General features: G+C 32.6%; 2 protein-coding genes across 2 annotated transcripts; both read right to left on the reverse strand.

Moving 5' to 3' along the window:
* Positions 1-953: 953 nt before the first annotated feature.
* LOC143536652 (uncharacterized) lies at positions 954-7,782 on the reverse strand. Its single transcript, XM_077030830.1, has 8 exons — positions 7,601-7,782; positions 6,887-7,497; positions 3,817-3,965; positions 3,368-3,568; positions 2,820-3,105; positions 2,281-2,483; positions 1,866-2,147; positions 954-1,781 (listed from the first exon to the last, which is right to left on the reverse strand). Exons 1-8 carry the CDS (start codon positions 7,780-7,782, stop codon positions 954-956), a joined length of 2,742 nt encoding a protein of 913 aa, XP_076886945.1.
* Positions 7,783-24,486: 16,704 nt separating this feature from the next.
* Positions 24,487-27,489, reverse strand: LOC143596994 (uncharacterized). Its single transcript, XM_077075835.1, has 3 exons — positions 26,809-27,489; positions 26,155-26,255; positions 24,487-25,309 (listed from the first exon to the last, which is right to left on the reverse strand). The coding sequence occupies exons 1-3, from the start codon at positions 27,321-27,323 to the stop codon at positions 24,657-24,659; spliced, it is 1,269 nt and encodes a 422-aa protein (XP_076931950.1). The 5' UTR covers positions 27,324-27,489; the 3' UTR covers positions 24,487-24,656.
* Between the last annotated feature and the right edge of the window lie 321 nt (positions 27,490-27,810).

Here is a 27,810-nt window from a genome sequence, read left to right on the forward strand (position 1 = left end):
ATCACTCTCATAATTAGAACATTCTTCTAACCATTTGACCTTCGAACTAACCTCAGCTTCGAGCTCAATATGCGCAAGTTCTTTTCTTGCATTTGCTAACTTTAACACGTCAAGCTCCCTCAACATCACCAAATCATCACACGACAATAGTTGTTTCGGCTTAAAATTCTTATACTCTCCATTCTCAAACCATATAACAACCTTGTTTTGATAAGGGTAAAAGAACCACTCGGTTACATGTTCATAAGGTAAAACCTCTTGATAAAGATCATGAAAGAAATCATGTAAAACATTAATCAAATTAGTTTCTTCTTGACATGGCAAATTCTTCCTAAGACCGATCTGATGTATCTGATGCTTAAACTGATTATCGAACAACATTACTGATTCAATATTAACGTTGTTAAATTTCTAAAGACAAATTGATACTTACGGAATACTTGACAAAACCTCCAGTTCATAATCGTTGTCATTATTGAAGTTTAGGTATGTTGCTTCAAGTTAATAATTTTAAAGAAGAAGAAGATAAAGAGGATTAAAATGGAAAATAACAAAATTGATATAAGAAATGACGGTTGTAGTGTTCCAAGACAAGTATTAATGATGAAATATATCTATTTATCATAATGTATAGTTAGCCTATAGTTATTAATATTTAATTAAATATTTTGATAAATATCTTAAACATTTTACATTTAAAAGTAAATATTAAAAAGCTAACTTATAAAACGAATTTTAAGAAAACAGTTTTATATCCGGTAAATTTGTTTATAATATTAAAAATAACAAATTATATATAACTAAATAAACAAATGAAATAAAGGATACCAAAAAGATATTACACAAAACAAGTTAAGAACAAATTTTGTAAAGTATAAAACAAAATAAATTACATTATAACCCTTACATTTATTTTTAGATTCCAAATTAAATTACAAATGAAAGTTAAACAATTAACAATCTATGTTTGCAAAAATCTCCTTGTAAACAACATTTGTTGTTTTGTTTATAAGCTTTGATTTTTTGTCGAATATCACTAACTTAATACCATCTCTAGTCTTCACTCTTGACAAAGCAACATATAGCTGACCGTGAGAAAATACTGGATCTTTAAGATACAATCCAACTCTTGACAATGATTGACCTTGACTCTTGTTGATTGTCATGGCAAAACATACGGCTATAGGAAACTGTTTTCTTCTTAATTTGAAGGGAAGTTTCTTATCAGTTGGTGTAAAACTTACTTGACTAATTAGAGTGCGGTATCCGATATTCGTACTAGAGACAACTTTTGCTTTGATTACACGCCTACCGAGACTAACAGCTTGAAGCCGCGTTCCATTACATAGACCCTTTTTATGATTAATATTCCTTAACAGCATGATGGGAACACCAACTTTAAGACACAACCTATGATTAGGCATTCCAGACATCTTTAAACCATTTAACAAATCAGGGGAATACAACTGTGGATCAACAGCGTCGGAAACGTCTTCAGATTCAGCCAAACTGTCGGAACTTAAATACTGGACTTCGTCACCAGGAAAAAGGGCTAACATACGGTCGTTAATTTCTTGACCCACCTCATTCAAAGGTGCAAGCAGAGCGCAGTCCTGAAAGTAAGTAAGTTCGTTGAATCTATTTAATATATCAGGATATACAAACCTTATTAAATCACCAATCGGATCAACTGAGTTCAATATCAACAGATCATCTGGAATATCAATAATCGATTCTCCGTCATTTGGACCACCGAGTGTTCCTTGACCTATGTGTAACAGCTAGTCCACAAACTCTTTGATGTTTTCAATGTCTGAAAATCGACATCCAACTGTAAGCCTCATGTTCCTAGTTAGTTTAAGAACCTTATACTTAGACCAGATATAAGAAGAATTGATGCAAGCATTGACACATTCACTTCTGGTACCGTTAGTTACAACGGGCAAAATTTGACGAAAATCACCACCAAAAACAACAACCTTACCTCCAAAAAGTGATTCGGAAGTATTTGCAGAATCACCATTCATAACATCCTTTAAAGTTCTGTCTAAAGCTTCAAAAGCATGCTTATGAATCATTGGTGCCTCATCCCAAATTATCAAGCTTGTTTGTCTCAATAACTCATAGACGTCGGTATTTCCTTTAACCTAATTATAAGAAAAAATAAATACATAACGTAACCTTTTTAAAGTGAATTTATATTCGAATAACAAATAAAACGATATATAATAAAAGAAACTAATAATATTAAAAGTATAAAAAATTATTTTGTAATATTACCGGACAGATGGAATCTTCGGTCAAATTGATGGGTATCAAAAATCTCGAATGTGTTGTTCTTCCACCCTCCAAGAGCAAAGAAGCAATCCCGCTTGAAGCAACATTCAACACAACTTCTCCCTTTGCTCTTATAGATGCAGATAATGTCTTCCACAAATAAGTTTTTCCAGTACCACCGTAACCATACACAAAAAACACGCCACCTTTTTTTATCAACCAATGCGTTCATTATTTCATTATAAACCCCTCTCTGTTCATCAGTTAACGAATCATATAGATGATTAAATTCGTTATTCATTGTCTCTGTATCATATGAAAGCTCTTCCACCATCAACGAATTAGTTGCTCTTGAAATTGTTTCTATATCTGGAAAAGGCATTTGTTGATGTCTTCTAAGACTTGAGTTGTTGCAAATTAAAAAATTTTCAATTTCAAGGAGTGCTAAGTTTTTTAGCTGCTGTTCACTAAGAATCAAACCTGAAATGAAATTAATAATGAAATAAAATTAATTATAAAATTAAAATAAACATAAATCTTACCAGGGTTGTTTTGATCTTTTTGTTGTTTGTATAGAATATCGTCAACTAAAAGTTGCCAAGTACTTTCCCAAACAAAATGAGGTCTAGATAAACTATAAGTAATCAACATTGTAGCAAATAAATTCCTTAAATAATATCCGCTAGAAGTGTGACTTGCTTCTTCAATTGCTTCTATGTATTCCTTATCATCATCTAAAAGACCTCTTTTGTAACATGCATCTCGAAACGTTTCACAAACAACTCCATCAACTGTTCGAATATCTTCAAAACATTGAGGCCCGTTAACCTTATTTAAAAATATTCTTAGATAGTAAGCTTCGTCGAATGCGGCTGGAACAGCATGAACTCTACCGATTGCAAAACCCTTCTGCCGAGGTTCCCATTTACGACCTTTTTTTTCAAACATACCTTGTTGGAAACTCAGCATACGTGAGAGTCTTTGCAAGGTCATACGTCTTATTACATTCAAACCAACCGGTAAACATGGAAGAAGCATTGGTTGTTTTGTTTAAAATATCTTTAATATCTTCGTTCGCACCATATATTACCTGCCGTTCACCGGGTAAATGAAAAGCAAGCCTCATAACAGACGGAAACCTATAATGCACGTCAAATCCGAAAATCCTCCATGCAGCCTCGCATGCAGACACATATCTGCAATCATAAAACGCTTTGATTTCATCTAAATTAGGATCTTGGTTATCACCATTGTTATTTTGTACAAGAGAAATTGTTGCTCTGTCTGGACCCTTATTAATGTATTTAAACAAATACTTTATAGATCCGTCTTGATTGCACCACTCAACGTTAACATGTGCTTGAAATTTCTTTATTGAGTCTTGTTGTATGGGACGACAGTTCTATTATCCATCGATATATCTGACTTAACAACATATTGACCGTTATCTCTTCTTTTGTATACCGGAAAACCGTTTGAATCAACAACTGTCTCATCATTTAAAATTTTTGGAAAATTCTTTGAGCATCTTTTGTTTACCATGCAGGTGCATTTCTGGTTAGCATCACCACATGGACCATGAATCATATGATCAGATACAAGCTTGTATAGGTCTGGATCACTGTCTTTGTTTGGTATCTCTGCAGAAATAAATTTATCTACATCTTTTGGATTATGAATCTTGCTACCTGGATGAAAAAATATGCAAATATGGGCATGCGGTAGACCCCTTTTTTGAAATTCTATCGTGTAAACAGCAGCAATAAAGATAATAAAAATTATTTTCAACAACAATTAAATATTATTAAGATTTATAACATACAAGTAGGTATTCTATTATAATTGTATATTCATAGAATTAAATAAAATTACCTGCTTGAACCTTTCCAAACAAAGACTTATCCTTCACCAATTTTATCATTGTGTAACATCCCGAAATTTCCAAAATGATATTAATTATATTACTTAATAATAGAGGGAAAGTTTACTCGGGTTATCGGGAAATAAATAAATAGAGTAGGAGTTGGTATGGGTCAGGCTAGTGTTGGGTAATGGATATGGGTTATGGACCTGGGTTATGAAAGAAGGAAGGAGAGTCCATGGGCTAGCCCATGATCCCTAAATATAAATACCATTAACCACCATTTAATCATCATTCTCACATATTCCATACACACACACCCAAAACATACACAACCCAAACCAAGATCCGAAGGCGAAAACCCGAGCTTGTTGGTGCTGGAACGTTGTGACGGACCAAAACAACATCAAGGCTTAATCGTGATCGTAGTTCGACTCGTTCAAGGTACGTTTATAGTTAGAAATCGTTCGTATTGGTTCGGGTTGATTTGAGAAATGATAGATCTGAGTTTGTATGGTAAAAACGAATCCAACAAAGCTAATCTTACTGAAAATGGTTAAGATTTGATGGGTTAATCGATTGATAAAAGAACCCGTAACCTAGATGCCTAAATCGCACCCCTTAAACATCGATGTTAGGTCGATTTGATGGTTGGGGTTTGTAGGCGCTGGTCAGACGATCCCGTGGGTACCTAAATCGAGTTATTTGGTTAAGAAACGAAGGTGATTAAGGGATTTAAGAACGAACAGTAGCTGCAGACGACAACTTCGCCTGCAAGCTAAGTTCGCCTGATGAACTTCGCCTGCAAGCAAAGTACGCCTGATGACAACTTCGCCTAAAGCCAAGTTCGCCTGATGACAACTTCGCCTAAAGCGAAGTTCGCCTGATGACAACTTCGCCTAAAGCCAAGTTCGCCTGATGACAACTTCGCCTAAAGCTAAGTTCGCCTAAGGTTTAACTTCGCCTAAAGTCAAGTTCGATTAGAAAATAGATTAAAAACGATAAGTAAAAGTAAGCTAATACTAGGCCACCAGATTAGATCAGGCGAGTATTGATACGTGTAACTTATACAGTCAGCCGAGCTCAGTTAAAGAAGGGATTTACAACTATCAGAGGAAGAAGCAGAGTTCAGGTGAGTTTCTAGCCCCATTCCTTGTTATGTTTTCGGGGCTGTGTGTATACTCGATGTGTTGTTAATACATTTATCCTAAGTGATAAGTGTATGCCATATGTGATATATGTGATGGATATGAATGATTGCTTGTCGGTACGCGAACGATCTTCAGATATTGCGCGTACTGTCAGGTTAAAAATAAAGGTACGAATATTATATATCGAAGATGTATGAATATTACAAATGAATACTTGTCGGGGCGTGAATGATCTTCGGATATTGCACGTAACGACAAGGGGTATGGTTGTTAAATGAAGGATGTAAAGAACGCCTAGAATGTTTTTATGCTATGATGTAATTATTGTATATGTGAAGTATGTGTATACAGGTACACGAATGGTATGTGAGTTCTACGTTCGACATAGTAAGTTAGGATGGAAAATCCCTCTAACTTTTGTTGGACATAGACTTGGCAGGTGATGGCGTAGTTAAGGACTGCGTGCCTTATACGTGATGTAGATGATAGATGTAAACGTAGATAGAGACGGTAGGCCTTATACGTGTTATAGGAGATAGACGCCAACGCAGATAAGGACGGCGGACCTTATACGTAACGTAGATAAGGACTGCGGACCTTATACGTAATGTAGATAGGCGTCAGCACAGGAAAGGACTGTGGACCTTACACGTGCTTTAGCATGGTGGGAGGACTGCGGACCTCGTACGTGCTATGAATTAGGTTGCAACATAGGGAAGGATCGTGGACCTTGTACGTGTTGTGGATGTATGATGGTATAGGGAAGGATCGCGGACCTTGTACGTACCATGAATGGTGAACATAGGTAAGGACGGCGGACCTTTTACGTGTTCACGACCTTGAGTACAGGTATAGACGGCGGACTATGAACGTACTCTCGGTAGACTGAGGTTAGTGATTGTAGATATGTATGTACGTATGGTAGTAAGTATGTATGTAGAACAGAAGGGTAATTGGTTAAGTATGGATACGTATCTTCAGATATGTATGTATGTGTATGTATTGTGTGGCGTCCGATTAACTAGAACTCACTCAGCGTAGCTGACTTTTAGTATGCACGCAGGTGAGTAGAATGAGACAGCTAGCTTGAGCAGGCACATGGTGGGCGAATAGGAGACTGGCATCTGAAGACTCAAGATGTTTTAGTGTAAATGACGTTTATTTTGAAAGACAAGAATGTTTAATTAAGGCAAGTTTTGGATTGCTGTAACGTTTCATGAAAGTTTTTATATTCCGTGAAAGTTTTAATGAACTCTGATTTGTACGAATTGTGTTTATGAGTAAATCCGACGCTAAAGTAGGGCTACCGGGTTCGGGGCCTTACACATTGCATCAAGCTTGACCTTGAATAGCCGACATAATATATCAGGTCTATCTTCCGAGTTTAAGTTTTTATCCTTAAGAAATCTTTTAACTTCTGGCCAATTGGGATTACATGTTATGGTTATGAAAAAATCGGGATAGCCAAACCATCTACAAAGACACATAGCGTCTAGATAATTTTGCATCATATATCTTGTACCACCGGTAAACGAAGATGGTAGAAAAACACGTTGACCAGCTGTTGAAACATTAGTATTTCCAACAGCTTGCATACCTTGTAAACTTTGGTAAGTATCGCACCTAAGTTCATGTTGTTTACCTCTTATAAAATGTAATCTTTGAGCCTCAATCATCGTATATTTATCAACTAAAATTTGCTGATACAAACGCCTACCATTTAACATAGTTGAAAACGTATTTGGCCGATCTTGAATACGATAAGCAAAAAACTCATGCATTGTAAGCTTCTTGCGTGCTGCGGTTGATGAAGACGAAACATTCTTATGAAGAATATTAACCTGATAACCATCCTCACCAAAAGGATGAAATAACGGGTATTGAAGAGGTGTATAAGATGGATGAAGTTCACTGATACGCTTTAACGAACCAGACTTCTTTGTAACAATTATATCTCGGTTGTCAACAGCGTCACCAATATCGCCAACAATTAAAGCAGCAACTTTAGAACTGGATGGTAAGTTATATTGTCTGCCATCATGCTGTCTTGTTCCAATAATACGCAACTTCAAAACTAGTTGTGGGTTTTCTTCAAAACAATCTCGTACCATTCGATAAGCTTGGACCAAATGATTATTTGAATCTAACATTGTCTTCAAATAATTAATAATATGCTTTTCTTGGTGATCGACTTTTGAATCATTTTCACTGACAATAAAAACAAAATTTATTTATTGATCAAATACAAATAAAATTAAACTAAAAGAAAAATATGATAAATAAAGTAGAAGAATAAAGTGAAGGTATTTACCCAAATACACTTTGACGATTTGAAATCTCGTTTTCCGTGTCATAAATGTAAAGTTGAGAAAACTGTGCTTTACGTCCATCTACCGGTAAAAGACCTCCTAAAAAATGATAGTTTTCACCGCTAAGTCGAAAAGTATAAGGAGCATTGCCTCTATTTATGGAATGGTCAATCTTTCCTCCCATAGACGTAAAAGAAAACATAGAATTGAAACGTCTAATGTTTTTCAAGAAGTACTTGCTGATTGCTGTTTCACCACGAAATAATTGAAGATAACTTTCATCTGGTTGTATAAGATCGGGAAGTTCGACTTTTCCATTATAACAACAAAGGGAAAAAGCTCATTCTTCATTAAAACTGCTTGGTCTGTTAACTTCGGCTCTCCACAACAATGCATTGAAACTTGGACACATAACGTCTTGATTTCCATGATCAAGATATTCTACAAAATAATATACCATGATATGTAGTTACTTCGTGTAGATAAACACATAATAATTGATTGAAAGAAAATTAGGAAATATATAATATACCTGATGATATTCCTTTATAAACATCTAAAACATTTTGATAACCAACAAATGTTGCATGTTCATTTAAATCAGCCATAGGTATAGGTACTATAGGAGTTCTTTTTCTTGACCTTCTACGAACGGTTCTAGATGACTCAGGAATATCATCAACAACACAAGACGCGTTTGAACCTTCTTGAACATTACTTCCAAATATACGACCTGTTAATAATTAAATCAATAAAAGTAATTATAAAGGTAGTAAAAATTATTTCGACAAATATACATTTAAAAAAATTAGACAACCATTAGCATGTAATAAATTGATTTATTTAAAAAAAATTAAAAATGATAATAATACTTATAAGGAAAAAAATATACCTGAAGAGGTATTTTGTAGACCACTTTGGTTCATGTGAAGTGAAGCAGTTTTTTTGGCATCTAAAATTGATCTTCTTTCTTTCCTTTTGGACGCAGAAGAGATGACAACTCTTGTACATGTTTCAGGATCTTCAAATTAAATATAACAATATAAATATTTAAGACTACGAAAGTGTTTAAAAAGAAATGAAATAATTTAAAAGAGTATATGTAGTTATGTGAAATACATTTAAATACTTACCGTTGTTTACTACATTTGGATTTGTTGATGGAGACACATTCTTCTTATTCGATTGTAAACTCGTTACTTGTGTTGACGTGGTAATACTTCGCAAAGTGTCGAAGATTCGATTAACTGTATCATTTTACATATTAAACATAAACATGAGAAAGAATAATTGATAACCAAAATATATAGTGAACAAAAATTTATTAACATACCAGGGACACAAGAATTTAGGGATGAATGTATTGTATGCGGATTAGAATTTGCAAGAGATGATAAACTGGCAATTTTTTTCTGGACATAAAATCGGTCTATTAGAACCACCTGAATTAAAAGACAGTAAAATTTAGTTTTCTTTTCCAAAAATGTTTTACTATAAAATAATAACTTATTATACTTTACATACTCGGGATTTGGTTGGTGTTGTAATTTGAAAACGGATTTCCGTTTAAATGATATGGTAGCGTGGCAATCGGTGTTGCTTGATAATACATGTAATTGGTATCATTGGAAATGGTAGACAATGGTGAATGTTTACTTTGGTATAAATTGAAACATCAATTAATTAATAAATTACAATTATTGGTTAATTAAAAAGAAATATAAAACCTATATCATTGCTTAATTTTAAGAAACAAATAAACAAAACATAGCCTACCAGAGGAGTTATTCTTTACACCAACTGAAGCAGTTCTTTTAGCATCTAAAATTAATCGTCTTTCTTTTCGTTTGGAAGCCGAATGATTCACAAATGGTGAACATGTTTGAGGGTCTTGAAATTACAAAGATAATAATATCAATATTTAAGCAAAGTATATAGTATATTTTTTGAGTATAATTTATTTATATACTAACCGTTGTTTTGTACATTCGAAGAGTGTACATTTGAAGTTTCAATGTGGTTTCGGTTTAAATGATATGGTAGACCTAGAATGGGTGTTTGTTGATAATCCATGAGATTTGCATTACTGGAAATGGAAGACAATGGTAATCGTTGACTTTGTACTACATCATAAAGATATTATAGATTACAAAAATCACATTATTGGTTATTTAAACAAAATATAAACAATATAAAATTATTTAAGTGGATATAATAAACTGTAATTTTATAACATACCAACGTTAGTTAGCTTATTTTGAGAAGATGATGACGCTTCCTTTTTTCTTTTATTTTTGGATGTGGACATGTTGAAAAATAATATAGCACAAAAACCTTACACTTGACGTAAGCCGACTTGAACGAACCCTAAGATAGAAACATGGAGTATTATAAATTAAACACTCAAAACACCATTAGAGTCTCTAAATGAAACTCATTATCATTTACAAAAAGCGGAATACCGTATATATATGTATGGATATTGATTAATGTTTTAATCAAGATTAAAATGTATAAAATAAAACGGGAAAATATGTATTTGTGAGCCACAAATTTAAATAAAATATTTGTTAAACATACATTGTGACAAACAATAATCAAATACAAAATCAATGAAAAAAAATTTACCTAAAATGTTTGAACAAAAGATACTTAACTTTTTTTCTGAGGAAAAAAATGTATAATCCTTCTAGAAAATGGCTGCCCTTTGTTTGATTGTTCAAGATTTGAATGATTTATATATAAAAAAAATTTGTAATTTATATTAATTTTCAAGGAAACAATAAGGTAAGTTATATATTAAGGAAAGTTTATTTTAGTAGGGTAATATGATCATAATTAAAAATATATATGGACCAAAATAAACAAATTTATGATTTTATGATGCTAATATGTGACAATCTTTTCTGATCTTCTTCATATTATTTTGTTACTATTTGTGATTACATAAGTTATAAGTATCTGTATACAAAAATTATAATAATAAGATTTCATAAAGTCATAATACAAACCATACATAAACAAACTTAAATAAGTTATTTGGTTACAAAAGCATAAGGATTAACATAAGATATAAACCCTAGTAGAAAAGTGGCGGACTAAGAGTTAAAGTTTAAACATCATAAACAACCCATCATAATTAACCACCAACATGAGTGAGTATCAACGAATGAGTAGCGGCGTTGTACTCGAAAACAGCTAAACTTCCAATCTGAAGAGCATTGGAGCGAACAAAAGCCAGCCAATGTCTAACCCGATACCTCTCATTATAACCATTGAGTTCAATAGCAATTTCAGTCTGGACATCAACACCATTTGGATTTATTAACATCAAATCTATTTCAACATCCAAGTTATTGTTCCGTGCAAACTCAACCGGCAAACGCTACAAAAAAAAGTATAATTACAAACTTATGTTACTAAACAATCCATAACATTAAATTAATATTAATGTATAGTATAAGTTTACTTACAAGCCTTTTCTGAACAACCACCTCCAAAACGTTTTCTTCGAGAACATCAGGAACAATAATATCCAAAACCGGCTCTTCATCATCTTCCACTCCATCATCAACTCCTATAAATATAAATTTAAGTTATCAATGTATTAATAATATAAACTGTAATATAAATTATAAAATAAAATAAAATGTAAATAACTACCTTCCAGTAGTAGTTGTTCATTTTCATCATCACTTTCGATGTCTATCACCATTGGAACATGACCATACTCCGGATGATTCGTCGGACCGTAGTATACAAACTCATCATTGAAATTGACACGTTCAATACCACGGCTATCAAAAACATACATTCTAAATGTCCACGTACCTTGAAGACGTTGAAACACCAAATAATTATTGACAGACAGTTTACAATGAGCGGACATGTCTTCCCACATACCAGCGAAAGTAAATCTTGGAGCAGTCAGTTGGACGCATTGGATGGTTAAATTCCATAACATCTCATCTGCAGACTTAGCAATGATCTCGTCATACCTTCCAGGCTCTAATCTAAAGTGTTTTTGTATCTGATCATCTCTCAATGGCTACAATAAATTATAAATAAAACGAAATATATTTTACTAATTTTATTATCCACATTTTATTTAACAAAACATATTGTTCACAATTTATTAAAAAAAACAACAACGTTACTTACAAGATATTTAAGAGTGGGATAAAGAACAACAGCATCAAGAACCATGTCATTTATATCTGGACTATCTCTAACGTAAACGAATGTCCATTCATTTTCGTTAACGGGAGAAAAAACCAAAACATCTCCAAATATCAAACCGTTGTCTTCCACAAATTGATTCCAGCCATTTTGAAAAACAAAACTCCCGTTTAAAAATTCATTTGAATAAATCAATCTTTGTCTTTGTGATACACTACAACCGGGTGCATATTAGCACCTTGCTCAAAAATTCTTTGACAGAACTGATATGGAAGTACCTTAAAAGGCATATGATGTGGTAATTAAACTATAATGGAATAATTAACAAAACGAATAAAATATGTAGTTAATTAAAATTTTACAATTACATACCGTCTGTCCATTGGAATTACCAAAGAAAATGCAAATCGAGGGAATAACAATCTGTTTTTTACAAAAAATATATATAAATTAATAATAACATCTTACTAATAAAAACAGTAAATGATTATTTAATTTAGTCCACCGGATTTAGTAATAAGCCGAATACAAACAACTTTATGCAAATATCTTAATTAAACATTAAACAAATCCATGAAAACATTAAACAAAGACTAAACAACAAAGCAGTTGATATTAACAACCTAATAAACAATCATGGTTGTTTATTCACTAAAATATTACCGTCATCATCCTCAACTGTAACACCCCGAAACCGCAGCGGAAACGTAAACGGGATGCAACAGACACATCTGATATCAACAGCATTGCTTATAAAGAAAACACCACTACATTAATTCACATCATATTACATCGTTCCGAGTTTAGTTATCGTCTAGGCGACAGCACATAAGTTTTACCAATAGTACATTAACATATTTAATACAAAATGATCACTAAGCTTCCACAAAAGCACGCGTCATCAAGCATGTAGCACTTATTCCAGTTTGGGAGTACCTAGAAAGCATGTAAAGAAAACGGGTCAACTACGAATAGTTGGTGAGTTTCACAATTTGAATAAACCATGATAAATCCATATCATAATATAATAGTATCGATGTAATTATGCTGAGCCCACAAGCGAAACCTCTGTCTGGGGACACTGTTAACCCAGTACAGTACTCATTCGGGGACAATGTTAACCCAGAAACACTTCTAGGGACATCTGGGAACACTGTTAACCCAGTACTGTACCCATTCCGTACAATTCCCGTATAATCAAGTATTTATAAATACACGCAAATCCATGCGTTCAGTATGTACTTAAACATTTTATTAGTAACATGCTTTCCGCCCCGGGAAAATATTTAAAAACAATTCAGAAAAAGGGGCTCGTGAAACTCACCTTATCGTAGGCAGTTAGGTATCACAGTACACCAGCTACTAGTCCGTATCTGTAATACGATCCCTAAGTTCGTTACTATACAATCACTATTAACATAACTTTAACCGTGTTAACCGGTACATCTGGGGACACCGTTAACCCAGTACTGTAACCGTTCCGGGGGCAATGTTAACCCAGAAACACTTCTCAGGACTCAGATTGTGATATCGTTTAGAGTTCCCTAGTCAAAATTACTAATGGTTTGTTTTCCCTGTATTGCGTGCCTAGCACGGTTATCTGTTTTTATGTTTCAAAAATGAGTTTGGTCACACACGACCCGAAAATAGTGGTTGATTGGTAATTTAATTAAAGATGTGAAATTAGAGCTCGGTTTAGACGCCCCGATTGACCGCGGGACCCGTTTCCGTCCTTAGCGTACCGGAAACTGTTAAATCGGGTAAAAATTACTCAAATCATCCGAATTATTTTCGGATGATTCATTTTTACTTATTTAACTCATTTATATGAAAATAGTTCATTTTTAGGGTTTTTATACACCAGCCAGCTCGCTTATGCGAACTTTACCGGTTTACGCGTTTTAAACTTTAAAAGTTTATTTTTGCACCAATAATTATCCGTTTAATCCCGGATCTTGAAATTTTGCACAAATCACTTTTTGACAGTGGGGAATTTTATAAAAATATTTCCAGAATTAATTTATATATTTAGAATTTATTTATCTATTTTTAAACACCATTTACACACTAAATATGTCGTAAATACCAAACGATCTTAGAAAAATCCCAAATTTTCCTGGATGACCCCTGCCATCTCCATAGTCCCCTGTAATTTTTCCAGAACCCAAAATCCCTTTTTAAATGCCATTTTCACTAAAACCGAGCTAGAAAACCCTAGAACTCGTTTAACCGGAAAGCCTACTTAGACTTCTCCAACGGACATAAAATTTTGTGTGTGAATTATACATGTTATAAAAAGATTATCTGCAATTTTCCAAAATTTTTCATGATATTTAACTATTTTTAACCATTTTTAGCCAAAACCGAGCACTAAATTCACCAAATATTCATCCTTTATCCAAAAATTACCAAAAATTCACAGAACTCATATTTTCATGTGTAGATCATCCCTGTAAAATTTCATGACCTAACTCTACACGAAACACAATCTGTCCAATTCATAACCCTTATACAAAAACCGAACTACCTTGAGTTTCTAGCTTCAAATCGCAAGAATCTCGCTTTCTAGCCTTTGCTATCAACTAGATACAACACCTACAAGCACAATAACACCACTCCAAGCAAGTTACACCCACAATCAAGCCATTTCTTTCATGGTTTCGGTTATGCTTTAAAAACAAAGATTTAACCGTAAAAATTCGTTTTTGGTTCGTTTAAATCCTTTCTTGAACCAAGATCCCTTGTATAACCCGTATACATCACTTGATCATGCAAGAATCGGTTTCATCTCGGGTTTTCACCCTTTTTTGCACTTGAAACCTCATTTTCTTGTAATTAAACTCGAGAAACGAAGATAAACACGTACATAACACGATCTTTACCTCGTTGTTCTTGCTAGAATTCTCGGTTTTTAGGTCAAGAACTTGAGAGGATATGAAGATTGTGGAAAGTGTTGGTGTAAAAAAGAAAAATGAATGGGGTGGAACCCCTTAGTGCCGATCGGTCTTCATGGGGGGTGGGGTGGGACCCACCTCTCCATTCTAGGCCACATGTTTGGATTCCCGTAATCCGGATAATGTTTTGGATAATCTGGTTCAGTTCGTTTTTCGGTTAAATGTTTAATTCGGCTTAAAACAAGGCTATAACGGTCGTTTTTTGGCTTAAAAATGAAATTTATATAAAACCGATTTAAAAACTTTAAAAAACTCATACCATGACATTTATTAACTTGAAACATCATATTATTGATAATTGTGCATCTTTTTCGGCTTGATCAATTGTCTCTTGCTCGGTTTGGTATTAAAGGTTTCGTTTAATGTACCGACGTACCATTAAATCGAAATTCTTTTTCTGTGTCGTACTATACTTATCCTGAAGCATTAATGCTTCGTAAAATCACTAAATATCATATATCCCGTCTGTAACGTAATCCTCGAATCGTTCGGGCTTCAATAACCGTTAATCGGTTAATTGTATTTCCAATGCGATTAACTGTATAATCGAGTATAATTCGTACTATGAATCATACATACTCGTATAAACGCATTATAATTCACATATTCATTATTAAATAACACATAAATAGTATATACCGGTTAGGGTATACCTGATTTCGCCGGAATCATTACATTCTCCCCCCGTAAAAGAAATATCGTCCTCGAAATTTTACGCGACGACTACTTCCTTTTGAGGAAATAGATAGGGGTATTTCTTCCGGAATTCGTCCTTTCGTTCCCAGGTATATTCTGGGCCTCGTTGCGAATTCCATCTAACTTTGACCAACGAAATCTTATTGTGTCTAAGTTGCTTGATTTTCCCGTCTACTATTTCTATGGGTTCCTCTACTAAATTGAGCTTATCATTTAATTGGACACCCTCTAGAGGTAACACCGATGTCTCATCCGCCAGACATCTTTTCAAGTTCGATACGTGAAACACGTTGTGAACTGCACTCAGTTCATCGGGTAGTTCTAATCGGTATGCTACGGGACCGATTTTTGCAGTAATATTAAATGGTCCAATATATCTCGGGGCTAACTTCCCCGCCTTTCCAAATCTGACTACACTCTTCCAAGGTGATACCTTCAAATACACTTTATCACCTTTCTCAAACGACAACGGTTTTCTACGGGTATCGGCATAACTCTTCTGCCGATCCCGCGCAGCCTTCAGATTGTTCCTAATTTCAAGGATTTTGCTGCTCGTTTCCTGGACCAGGTCTGATCTAATAACCTGAGTGTCGCCCACTTCAGTCCAACAGAGTGGTGATCGGCACTTCCGACCATACAATGCTTCGTAAGGCGCTGCCTTTATACTGCTATGGTAACTGTTATTATAGGAAAATTCAACGAGTGGGAGATGTTGATCCCAATTTCCCTTAAAATCCAGTACGCATACACGAAGCAAATCCTCCAGGGTTTGGATGGTCCTTTCAGACTGACCATCGGTCTGAGGGTGGTAAGCTGTGCTTAGATCAATGCGCGTTCCCAGCGCTTCTTGCACAGCTTGCCAAAGATTGGAGGTGAAATGGCTATCCCGATCGGAGATGATTGAGATGGGTATCCCATGACGAGACACAATTTCATTTATATAAATCTGCGCAAGTCTCTCAGTGTTATAATTATTCTTAATCGGGATAAAATGTGCCGATTTGGTTAATCGATCCACGATTACCCAAATTGCATCATGTCCTCGAGACGTCTTAGGGAGATGTGTCACAAAATCCATCGTGATTTGCTCCCACTTCCACTCGGGAATTTCCGGTTGTTGTAACATCCCCGAGGGTTTCTGGTGCTCCGCCTTAACCCTCGCACAAGTCGTACACCTACCGACATACGTTGCTATATCCTTTTTCATACCCGGCCACCAGTAGAACTCCTTCACATCCTTGTACATCTTATCCGATCCCGGATGTATGGAATATTTCGATCTATGCGCTTCGTCCATGATTAATTCACGAAGGTCATGGGGGGTCGGGATCCAAATCCGATTTTTGAAATAGAGAATTTCGTCCACGTGCTGTTCGAAATTCTTCTCATTGCCGTAAAGTCCCTCCTTTTCCAATTGTTCCTCTTTCAACGCCTCACGTTGAGCGACTCGAATCAGGTTCGAAAGGTTCGACTGGACTATCATTCCCAGCACTCGCACTCGCAATGGCTTAACCCGATCTTTCCTACTCAAGGCATCGGCTACAACGTTTTAAGCTTTAAAAGTTTATTTTTGCACCAATAATTATCCGTTTAATCCCGGATCTTGAAATTTTGCACAAATCACTTTTTGACAGTGGGGAATTTTATAAAAATATTTCCAGAATTAATTTTTATATTTAGAATTTATTTATCTATTTTTAAACACCATTTAAATACTAAATATGTCGTAAATACCAAACGATCTTAGAAAAATCCCAAATTTTCCTGGATGACCCCTGCATCTCCATAGTCCCCTGTAATTTTTCCAGAACCCAAAATCCCTTTTTAAATGCCATTTTCACTAAAACCGAGCTAGAAAACCCTAGAACTCGTTTAACCGGAAAGCCTACTTAGACTTCTCCAACGGACCTAAAATTTTGTGTGTGACTTATACATGTTATAAAAAGCTTATCTGCAATTTTCCAGAATTTTTCATGATATTTAACTATTTTTCACCATTTTTGGCCAAAACCGAGCACTAAATTCACCAAATATTCATCCTTTATCCAAAAATTACCAAAAGTTCACAGAACTCATATTTTCTTGTGTAGATCATCCCTGTAAAATTTCATGACCTAACTCTACACGAAACACAATCTGTCCAATTCATAACCCTTATACAAAAACCGAACTACCTTGAGTTTCTAGCTTCAAATCTCAAGAATCTCGCTTTCTAGCCTTTGCTATCAACTAGATACAACACCTACAATCACAATAACACCACACCAAGCAAGTTACACCCACAATCAAGCCATTTCTTTCATGGTTTCGGTTATGCTTTAAAAACAAAGATTTAACCGTAAAAATTCGTTTTTGGTTCGTTTAAATCCTTTCTTGGACCAAGATCCCTTGTATAACCCGTATTCATCACTTGATCATGTAAGAATCGGTTTCATCTCGGGTTTTCACCCTTTTTTGCACTTGAAACCTCATTTTCTTGTAATTAAACTCGAGAAACGAAGATAAACACGTACATAACACGATCTTTACCTCGTTGTTCTTGCTAGAATTCTCGGTTTTTAGGTCAAGAACTTGAGAGGATATGAAGATTGTGGAAAGTGTTGGTGTAAAAAAGAAAAATGAATGGGGTGGAACCCCTTAGTGCCGATCGGTCTTCATGGGGGGTGGGGTGGGACCCACCTCTCCATTCTAGGCCACATGTTTGGATTCCCGTAATCCGGATAATGTTTTGGATAATCTGGTTCAGTTCGTTTTTCGGTTAAATGTTTAATTCGGCTTAAAACGAGGCTATAACGGTCGTTTTTCGGCTTAAAAATGAAATTTATATAAAACCGATTTAAAAACTTTAAAAAACTCATACCATGACATTTATTAACTTGAAACATCATATTATTGATAATTGTGCATCTTTTTCGGCTTGATCAATTGTCTCTTGCTCGGTTTGGTATTAAAGGTTTCGTTTAATGTACCGACGTACCATTAAATCGAAATTCTTTTTCTGTGTCGTACTATACTTATCCTGAAGCATTAATGCTTCGTAAAATCACTAAATATCATATATCCCGTCTATAACGTAATCCTCGATTCGTTCGGGCTTCAATAACCATTAATCGGTTAATTGTATTTCCAATGCGATTAACTGTATAATCGAGTATAATTCGTACTATGAATCATACATACTCGTATAAACGCATTATAATTCACATATTCATTATTAAATAACACATAAATAGTATATACCGGTTAGGGTATACCTGATTTCGCCGGAATCGTTACATCAACCATGCAAGGAGATTATAAAAAAGTTTGAATAAGTTGAACACGAACTAACTAAATAGACTTAGGGTTATAACCAAAACATAAACAACAGATGTCAAAGTTTATAGTTAACAATAATCATCGATCGGTTAGAATTAGGGCTAAATACACAGTAACACCTAGAATTAATACAATGAAATTATTAGAGAAAATAATACTTACATTTTCCATATATTGAGCGATTTGTTAAAAGCTTCGAAGTTCTCTAGTATGGTGATTCAACCTCTGTTCGTCTTTGCCGACATAAACTACTGAAAATTCGAAGACATACAATTTATTATGATAACTTAGTTTAAATGTAATTGAAGAGTCGTTAAGTTTTAAATTCATAAAAAAGATATGTTTGGGCCTAAAGTAATGGGCTATTTCAAATGGATCAGATTACATTCAATAAAAAATATTGTTAAATTATAATTTTATTTGATATAATAAATATTAATTTATGTCTAAGAATTATAGTTTTTTTTTAAACTTACTAAAGTTAAAAGACGATATATTGTTAAGATAATATAATTATGTTCAAAGTTTATTTTGTTAACAAATATAAGTATAACTAAAAATCTGGTAAAGATATATGTATGTTAAGAAGATACTGTTAATATGTATAATAGAATTTATATTCATTTGTTATTTGTGTTACTTTTTTTAAAAGTGTAACATAAATACTAAATATAAAAAAAACATGTTATAGAAATTGAACCAAAAATATATAAATAAGGTGTTATCAAAAAACAAAGGTTAGCAGCACATATAATCATATTTATTGAAGATGCTGGATTAAAAAAAACAAAATTTTATATAAGATGATGGATAATATTATTGTAAATAAAGTTCAATCGATTAATATAAGTTATGTTTGTGCCACATTCAAAATTAATGGGAGAGTAATTTTATGTTTTTAATAGATTTTATAAACAACCAAAAAACAACAATTAATAAAAGTAAATACTACGGAATTTTTAAACAAACATTTCAATTAAGGATACGTATTGGTGGCTCATTCACTTTTCCCATTTATATATGTGTTCCCTTAATGTTTATACGTACAAAATAGTTCACTTACATATATGTCTATTTTTTTACGTACAGGTACACATAAAATGAAATTGAAACTGATGTTAAACAATGCATATGCACATGTAATTTGCTAACTTACATATATGTAAAAGCCTATTTATTTTGTACGTATATGTAGACAAAAAAAATAAAAATAGAAAACCAATGTTAAACAATATATATACACAAATATAATTACTAACTTTTACACATATGTAAATAGTTAACTTGCATATATGTAAACATCTATACTTTTATTACACAAATGAAATTTACTAACTTTTACACATGTAAATAGTTAACTTGCATAAATGTAAACATCTATATTTTGTTATGTATTTATAGATTATAATAAGATTCCTAAAAAAATAATAATCTCTAACAGTTGTTTAATTCCTAACATATTTGTGAAACATAAATATTGGGGAGGTAAGAGACGATATAGAAGAGAGAAAATAGGATAAAATTTAATTATATAATTAGTTGGAGAAATAAATATTACTACAATACCCTTTTGATTTTTTTTTTAAATTTTAGTTAGCAATAAAAAATGAGTGGCTAATATTGGTTCTTAGAGTTCTTAATGAAAATGAAGTTCTTAGAGGAAACTAAACCTATATATATATATATATATATATATATAATTAATTAGATTGGAAAGTTAATTAAGTTGTTCTTTAAACAAATAAGGAAATTCAAACTCTACAAATTGTAATAATGGGAAAATTAAATGTGATATAATTTCAATTTATGTAAAGTGTGTATATAAATTGTATTTGGATAAAATATGTGTTACTAAATTGGACGTTGACAAAAACAATACAAAAATAATAATATTAATGTAGGTAATTTAATGTAAATTATAATCTTTCAAATAAAGAATATACATGAATATTTAAAAAAGAAAATACATCAATATAAAAAAATATAAATCTTATAAACTAATGATCAATCCATGAAAATAGGTCATATGAGCCAGGACAATAACCTGAAATGATAAAGTTGAATATATCATATTATGGAAAATTTGAATTCTAACTTATAACAGGAAAATTTGAATAGTCTTACCGGAAAAAAGAAATAGTGATAATGACCATAGTATCTCCTTTTTTATGAATCTAAAGTGAAATTAGGTTATATCAGTCGAGACATTAACCTGAAATGATAAAGTCGAATATTAATGTTGATATTATGAAAGATTTGAATTATAATTTATAAATGGAAAATTTGAATTTCTTCTCAGAAAAACAAAATAGTGATAATTAACATGGTATCTCCTATTTTGATTTAGAAGGTAAAATGAAATTACCTTACACAAGTGGGGAAAATAACCTGAAATAATAAAGTTTGTTATAACATTGATATTATGGAAGATTTGAATTATAATATATAACCGGGGAATTTAAATTGACTTACCGGAAAAACAAAATAGTGATAATGTCCATGGTATCTTCGATTTTTATTTAGAACCTAAAAGAACAACATGTATAACAAAAACACAAGAAAAATATATAACTTCAAATAAATATAAAACCATTGTTATAGATATAACACATCACAGGAAAAAAGTAACCTAAATTGATTATAATAAAATCATATAACAATGAAAATCAAGATAAAAGGTTAGAGGAAAACATTGCTGGAAACAAATATAATATTGCCGGAAAAGCATATTTAAAAAAGTCTGAAGTTTATTATAAAATATAACCTTACCGGAAAACGATTAATACAAATCAAGATCTAGACGAAAGGAATATATGAGAGGGTGGAAGAATAAGCCGGCTATAGAGAAAAAGAGCAAAAAATGTTTAGGGTAAAAAATTATTAAGGTTTAAATATAGGGTAGGAAATGATTTGGCAAGAGTATGAAAGGAAATTGGTGACATGGTATTGAGGTGACAATGATGTGAAGACCCTAGAATGTTGACAAGTGGAAATTGCTTCTTACTTTAATAGTTTTTATAGATTTCTCTTTCTTATTAATAGTTTTGTATTTTATTTTTTCTTTTTAATATTTCATTTTCTCTTTTTAATAATTTTTTCTTGATTTAAAAAATTAAATACCAACATAATTATGTTGATTTGGTTTTATATAAATATATTGTATTGGTTATTAATATTAGGTTTTTTATAAGTAACCAATTTCCACGTTGATTTTGAATAACGATTGCAAAAATTAAGGTTTTAAATCTATTATATATTAGTTAATTATTAAGGTTTTATAAGAAATGATATTATTGGATGAAAAGGCAATATTAACTTAAATTTAAAATTTTAATAAACTTTAACTTATTAAATATATATGATTGTATACTAAATTACAAGTTTTTTCTTTCATACCTTAAAAGACAAATTCACTATTGATGTATTCTTAGTGTTTATGTTAATTTAAATGAGTGGGTTTCTTTAACTGGTTAAAGTATCAAACATGGTTCAGGTCAAAACAGTCTATGATTATAATGAGTTTCGGTCACGGGTTGGTTTAAAAAGTAACCATTTGTAACTTCTTTTTTTAATTGATTATTTAATTAACTCATTATATATGTTAAGTCTATCATCTTAAAAATTCACAAAAATATAAACACTAGACTACATGTTTTGTGTTTCAGGTGGATAAGACAACTTCTTATATTTGGAATACAATTGTTAGACATTAGCACACTGTTAATCAGGTGACAAATTGACTTTGTATATCCTTCGATTAATGAATATTTCAAAAATATAGATTCTTTGGTGAACGAGTTATACTTGCACAAAAAATGAGGTCGTTCAAGAAATTAGCAAACGTTTGTTATCCATGTTTCCGAGGATGAAAATATTACCATTTTTAGATTGCATCTATCAGACATAAAATGATACATTACAAGAAAGTATTAGTTTCCTGATGTTTTAAATGGTCTCAAAATTTAAGGTTGTCAAGTCATATATGTTAGTAATAAAAGCAGATGTTGAAGTGATGTTGCTTAAAATTTTAACTAGATAATTGGTCTATGCAATGAAAATAAACTACATATGAAAATACAGTATGATAATTGTGCTATAGAAGCCAAATTCATATCCAGAAGTACTATTGAAACTCATACTTTTATTTTTAAAAAAATCCTACACCTTTAGATAAAATATTTAATTTCAAAGAATGAAATTTTCACTTTATTTTTGTTTTGCAATAAAGATTAATAATAGCTAAGGTCAATTGTTATAGATAGTTATTTTGTTTTTTAGAGAATTAATTTTAGCTTATGGTCAGTTATGTGTTGCATTATCTAGAGTTAAAAGCAGAAACAATGTGTAACTACTAAGTTTTGATATAAAATGTAAAGTTACAAATAAAACACAAAAATTGTGTATAAAGAAATATTTTGAGATTTATGAATTTTGTAACAACTTTTTATTCATATACTGTGTATTGTGTAATTTATTCTACCATATAATATATCTTTATATTTGTTGAACATATTTTTTGTATTTTACATTGGGTTATTATTTAAATAAATTTATTTATTTTAACCCGTGCGCTAAACGTGTAGCTAACCTAGTATAATAATATATTGTTCTTTATATGTATAATGTATTAAAAAATTAACATATTTAAAACAATGTTTATTCAGTTGGGAAAACCTGAACGTGAGTAAAACCCGAACGTTGAATCAGAGTCGACGCGACCATAGCGGGTTAAACAGAGTGTTACGACGGCGAGTCGACACGAATTAAGTTGTATCGACTATGTTCTTACAGTATAAACAACGTTGGTAAAATCCAAAAGTTGACAACCAAAAAATAATTTCGACAAATCAACATATGAAAAAATAAAATATTTAAAATGACGTTTATTCGGTCATTAAAACCTGGGTGTTGATAAAACAAGAACGTTATCGGTCTTAGGCTTTGCGGCAGTGAGTCGGTAACACAAGTGTTAGTAAAACCCGAGCGTTGCGGCGATGAGTTGACAAGATTTCAGTCGGTTTTGATTACGTTCGTTACGATATCGGAACTACATAAAAAAGGTTCGTAAAACTCGGGCATTAGTAAAACTCGAGTGTTGTCGATTTCGGGCATTGCGACGCTGAGACAATGCTGGTGAGTTGTTGCAATGAATCGACGCGAATCCAATCGATTTATGTTACGTTCCTTATAGCATAGAAAAAAGAAACAAAAAATGATAATAACAACGTGATGTGGTGCACTGTTTTTCCGCCTCACTTAGATCAATGGTAGCCTTGCGTCACCAAAGTTCTCATTTATTATATAATAATACTAATAAATGACTTTATAGTTTTCATGGGTATTTTAGCCATTTTGTTAAAATTTAACAGAAAAAGTTAACAAAAGTTTATGTTAATACTTAATACCTAAACTTGTTTCAAATTTGAAAGCTTACAATCCAAAAGTGTCGTTTTACTCAAAACTTATACACTAGTAATTGTGTATCATAAAAATTTTGCCCTAGGATGAAATGAGTCAACATGAATTTTGTATTTTTGCATGGAAAAAAGGTGATTTAACTAGATTTCCGCATACCAAAATCTCTAATCATGTTTAAAGTACTATTTTGATGACAAAGAACCCGAGATCATCACTATCGACTCATAATACATTTTACAATTTCATATATAAAAAGAAAGAAGAAAGTTCACAACAACAGTTTTCAATATTTGAAACATAATTGTTCATCAAATATTGACACGTTTAAAAGTATAACAAGTCTTTTGTTTTTTAATAAAAACTCAAATACATATTTCTTTCTCAATTAAAATACATATTTCTTAACTAAATTCACACACTCTAATATATACAAGTTAATCTAACAGAGTTTTTCATGCAAATAAAAAAAAAAAAAAGGCTAATACTAGTCTTACTAATAACGTAAGCTTTCCGGGGATTTGTATATGACCACAAAACATGGAAGAATAGCCCTCGGATTAAAAACGTACAACTCCTCAAGGTTAGAGTACAACCCCGCATAGCCTGCCACCGAATCATACGACCCCTCCTCTTCCCGCGGCACATTTTCCGCCACGCGCTTCACTTTCCCGGCGATAACCCGACAAACCAACATCGCCCTCCGCCCATGACCGTTACCCCCTAGACAATCATGTGCTCGACCACTGCTTGCAGTGGTCCGCACCCCAGCCTTTGCGCCACCTTCTATGCCACTAGTTCCAAAGCACTTTGGGCTCTGAAACCCGTGGCGGATGATGGTGCACACCCCGCAGCCAGGGACGGTGACGCAAAGGCTAGAGGAGTTGCGGGACCCAAGAGAGCAGGTAATGGTCGTGCAGTGGAAGCGCAGGAGCTCGTTGCCGTCTGCGGCGCAACGAGAGGCGGTGGCTGTGCCACGTGCCTTGACCGCGTCGCGGCAGTCCTCGAAACGTTGGATGGTCCGACGTGTGTTGTGGACTTTTAGTATCCGTTCGATTGTGAAGATCGGATGGTCAGTTTTAAGCCAGCTGGATTTGAATATTATTTCCACTATGTTCCGACCCGAATCATCCGGACCCAGTTCTGAGACTGTAGCAAAATTAAATAAATTATTAAAGTTAAATAAATGGTCTGCAAAATATTGAAAATGCAATTAATGCCCTTAAAATGTACCTTCTAAAACTTTCATATTTTAGAATCTTTACATATTAGTGTCGGTGGGTGATCTATCAGTAAATCTATTCTTCTTTTTTAAATATTATTGTGTGTTTTAGAATTTCTTAATTTATGAAATGTAGCAAAATATATATACTCATCATATTTAATATCAACCAGCTATTTCAACCCGTTAAATACGGATGAAAAACGGTACTAATTAAATTAAGTCGGTATAGATTTGAATTGTTACGGTACTGAAATTAAATAAACTTTAATAAAGTTTAACGCGTAGATAAAAATACGCATGACCTTGAGTTCGTAACTAGAGTACGTACTGTCAATATGTTTACAGAACCAAGTTGAATCAATTTCTCTTTCTATAATTATTAACAAGAATTTCATAATTAAAATGTTTATGTTCCGCTGGGATGGTACCACCTTCATCAATGTGGCAGTCTGTCCACCCTTAAGTTATCAAATTATATACTTGATGAAACTACCATAATGCAATGACTTTATAACCTCAATTAATAAAAACTTTTACTGGTGTAATGGTCCACGATTGGATAGTTAATGGACCTCACGGGACTCTTATGTTCACTTCGTTATTTATGTTTATGACGTGTCATGTGGCAGCTTATCATAAATGGCAACTAGATATTATTGAATTATATATATATTTAAAAAAAATACACAATTGTGGAAAATATATGATGGATGTTTAATTAATTTAGTATTTAATTAACAAAAGAATAATATGTTAATTAGTAAATTACCAGCATGCCTAACAGCTTGATGATGTTCCAAGCTCTCCATTTTTGGAAATACCTCCCCACATTGAGAACATACACAAATGGTACTTCTTGGTATCATATACCTGCCCACATTAAGATCACACACATATATTAATTATTATTAAATCTACAACTTATATTTCCAAACAAATTCATAAAGATCAAACAATTTTTTTAAAAAAAAAATCTATAAGCATTTTGTATAACTTTTATTATAATTATCGTACTTCAAATAATAATATTTTTTATTAATAAAATCTACAAATTGTTTTTTCTTACAATTAAAATAAAACAGTAAGCTAGAAAATGAAAAAAAATCTATAAATCCTTTGTATAAATTTATGATGATAGTTGTAATAAAAATAATAATATTAATAAGGTGTGGTAATTAAACAGTAATACACAAGCATATATTAATCAAATCTACGATTTATTTGCCCAAACAAGTTCAAATAAAATTGTACAACACAAAAAATGAAAGAAAAAAAAAATCTATAAATCATTTGTCTAAATTATTTTGATTTTTGAAGTAGTAGCTAGTAATAACAATAATAATAATAATAATAATAATAATAATAATAATAATAATAATAATAATAATAATAATAAGTTTAAGATTATGAAATTGAGATAGACCTTGAAGGATCAACAATGGCATGGCACTCATAACATCCAGAAAGCTTTCTAAACTGCATGCTTCTTGAAGAAGACGAGTAACTACTTCCATGACCAGTGGATCTTACTGAACTAGCTAAAGACCTTGAAGAAGAAGACCCGCCGTCAGCCACCGCTTTTTTCCGGCTAAGAAGGCCGGAATCCATACCAACGGAGCTACTTTCCGGCGAGTTATCAGCTCTATGAACTACACGTGTATTCCCATGCACAACATCTCTAAAACTACATATGGAGCTGCAAGAACTCAACTTGGTGGAGTACCCGTTGTTGTTCGGGTTCTTAACCAGGTCATTAATCTTGTTTAATCCCACAACATCTATTTGTTTGCAAGTTAGCAAGCTCTTGAATTGATCCCATGAAGATGATGTTTGGTTTTGTTGTTTTGGTTTGGATTTAGGTTTAGGTTTTTGTTGGTGATGTGTTGTTTTATTGGTGGTGTGTGCATTTTGGGGTTTGGAGGAAGTAACAAGTGCCATGAAAAGAGAAGCTTGAAGATGGAAGAAGATTATAGTCTTTCTTTTTCTTGATATAGATATATATTGTATATATATATTGAGAGAGAGAGAGAGAGATGCTTGGTGAAGGTGTTTTGTGGCCTTTAATGGTAGATGGGATCCAAGAAGGGGGTAGATTGACCGAGCAATGGAGAGGGTGGGACTATATATTAATTTATTCTTTTAGAGTTTTATTGCTATATCATTTTTATTTTCTTTAGGTACAAATATTGAAACAATATGAATTCATTAAGATAGTCATTTAGATCTTTGGAGTTTTTAAAGGTAGTAATTAAGAGTTTGAGATTAATATTTGTGCATGTGATGTGTTTATTACAGTTAACATTGTAGCTTGTTTGGTACAAGTTCGAGTCTCGTATGGGCGAAGAAAGCAAATGATTGATATGTTCTTAGCATAGAGGGATTGATTCGGGCAATATATTAAGGCGGTGCATCTTTTTGATAGCAT

The sequence above is a fragment of the Bidens hawaiensis genome, unplaced genomic scaffold (assembly GCF_021521415.1).
Source record: "Bidens hawaiensis isolate Kalapana, Puna unplaced genomic scaffold, B.hawaiensis_p1.1 tig00000001_1, whole genome shotgun sequence".
NCBI classification, from domain to species: Eukaryota; Viridiplantae; Streptophyta; class Magnoliopsida; order Asterales; family Asteraceae; genus Bidens; species Bidens hawaiensis.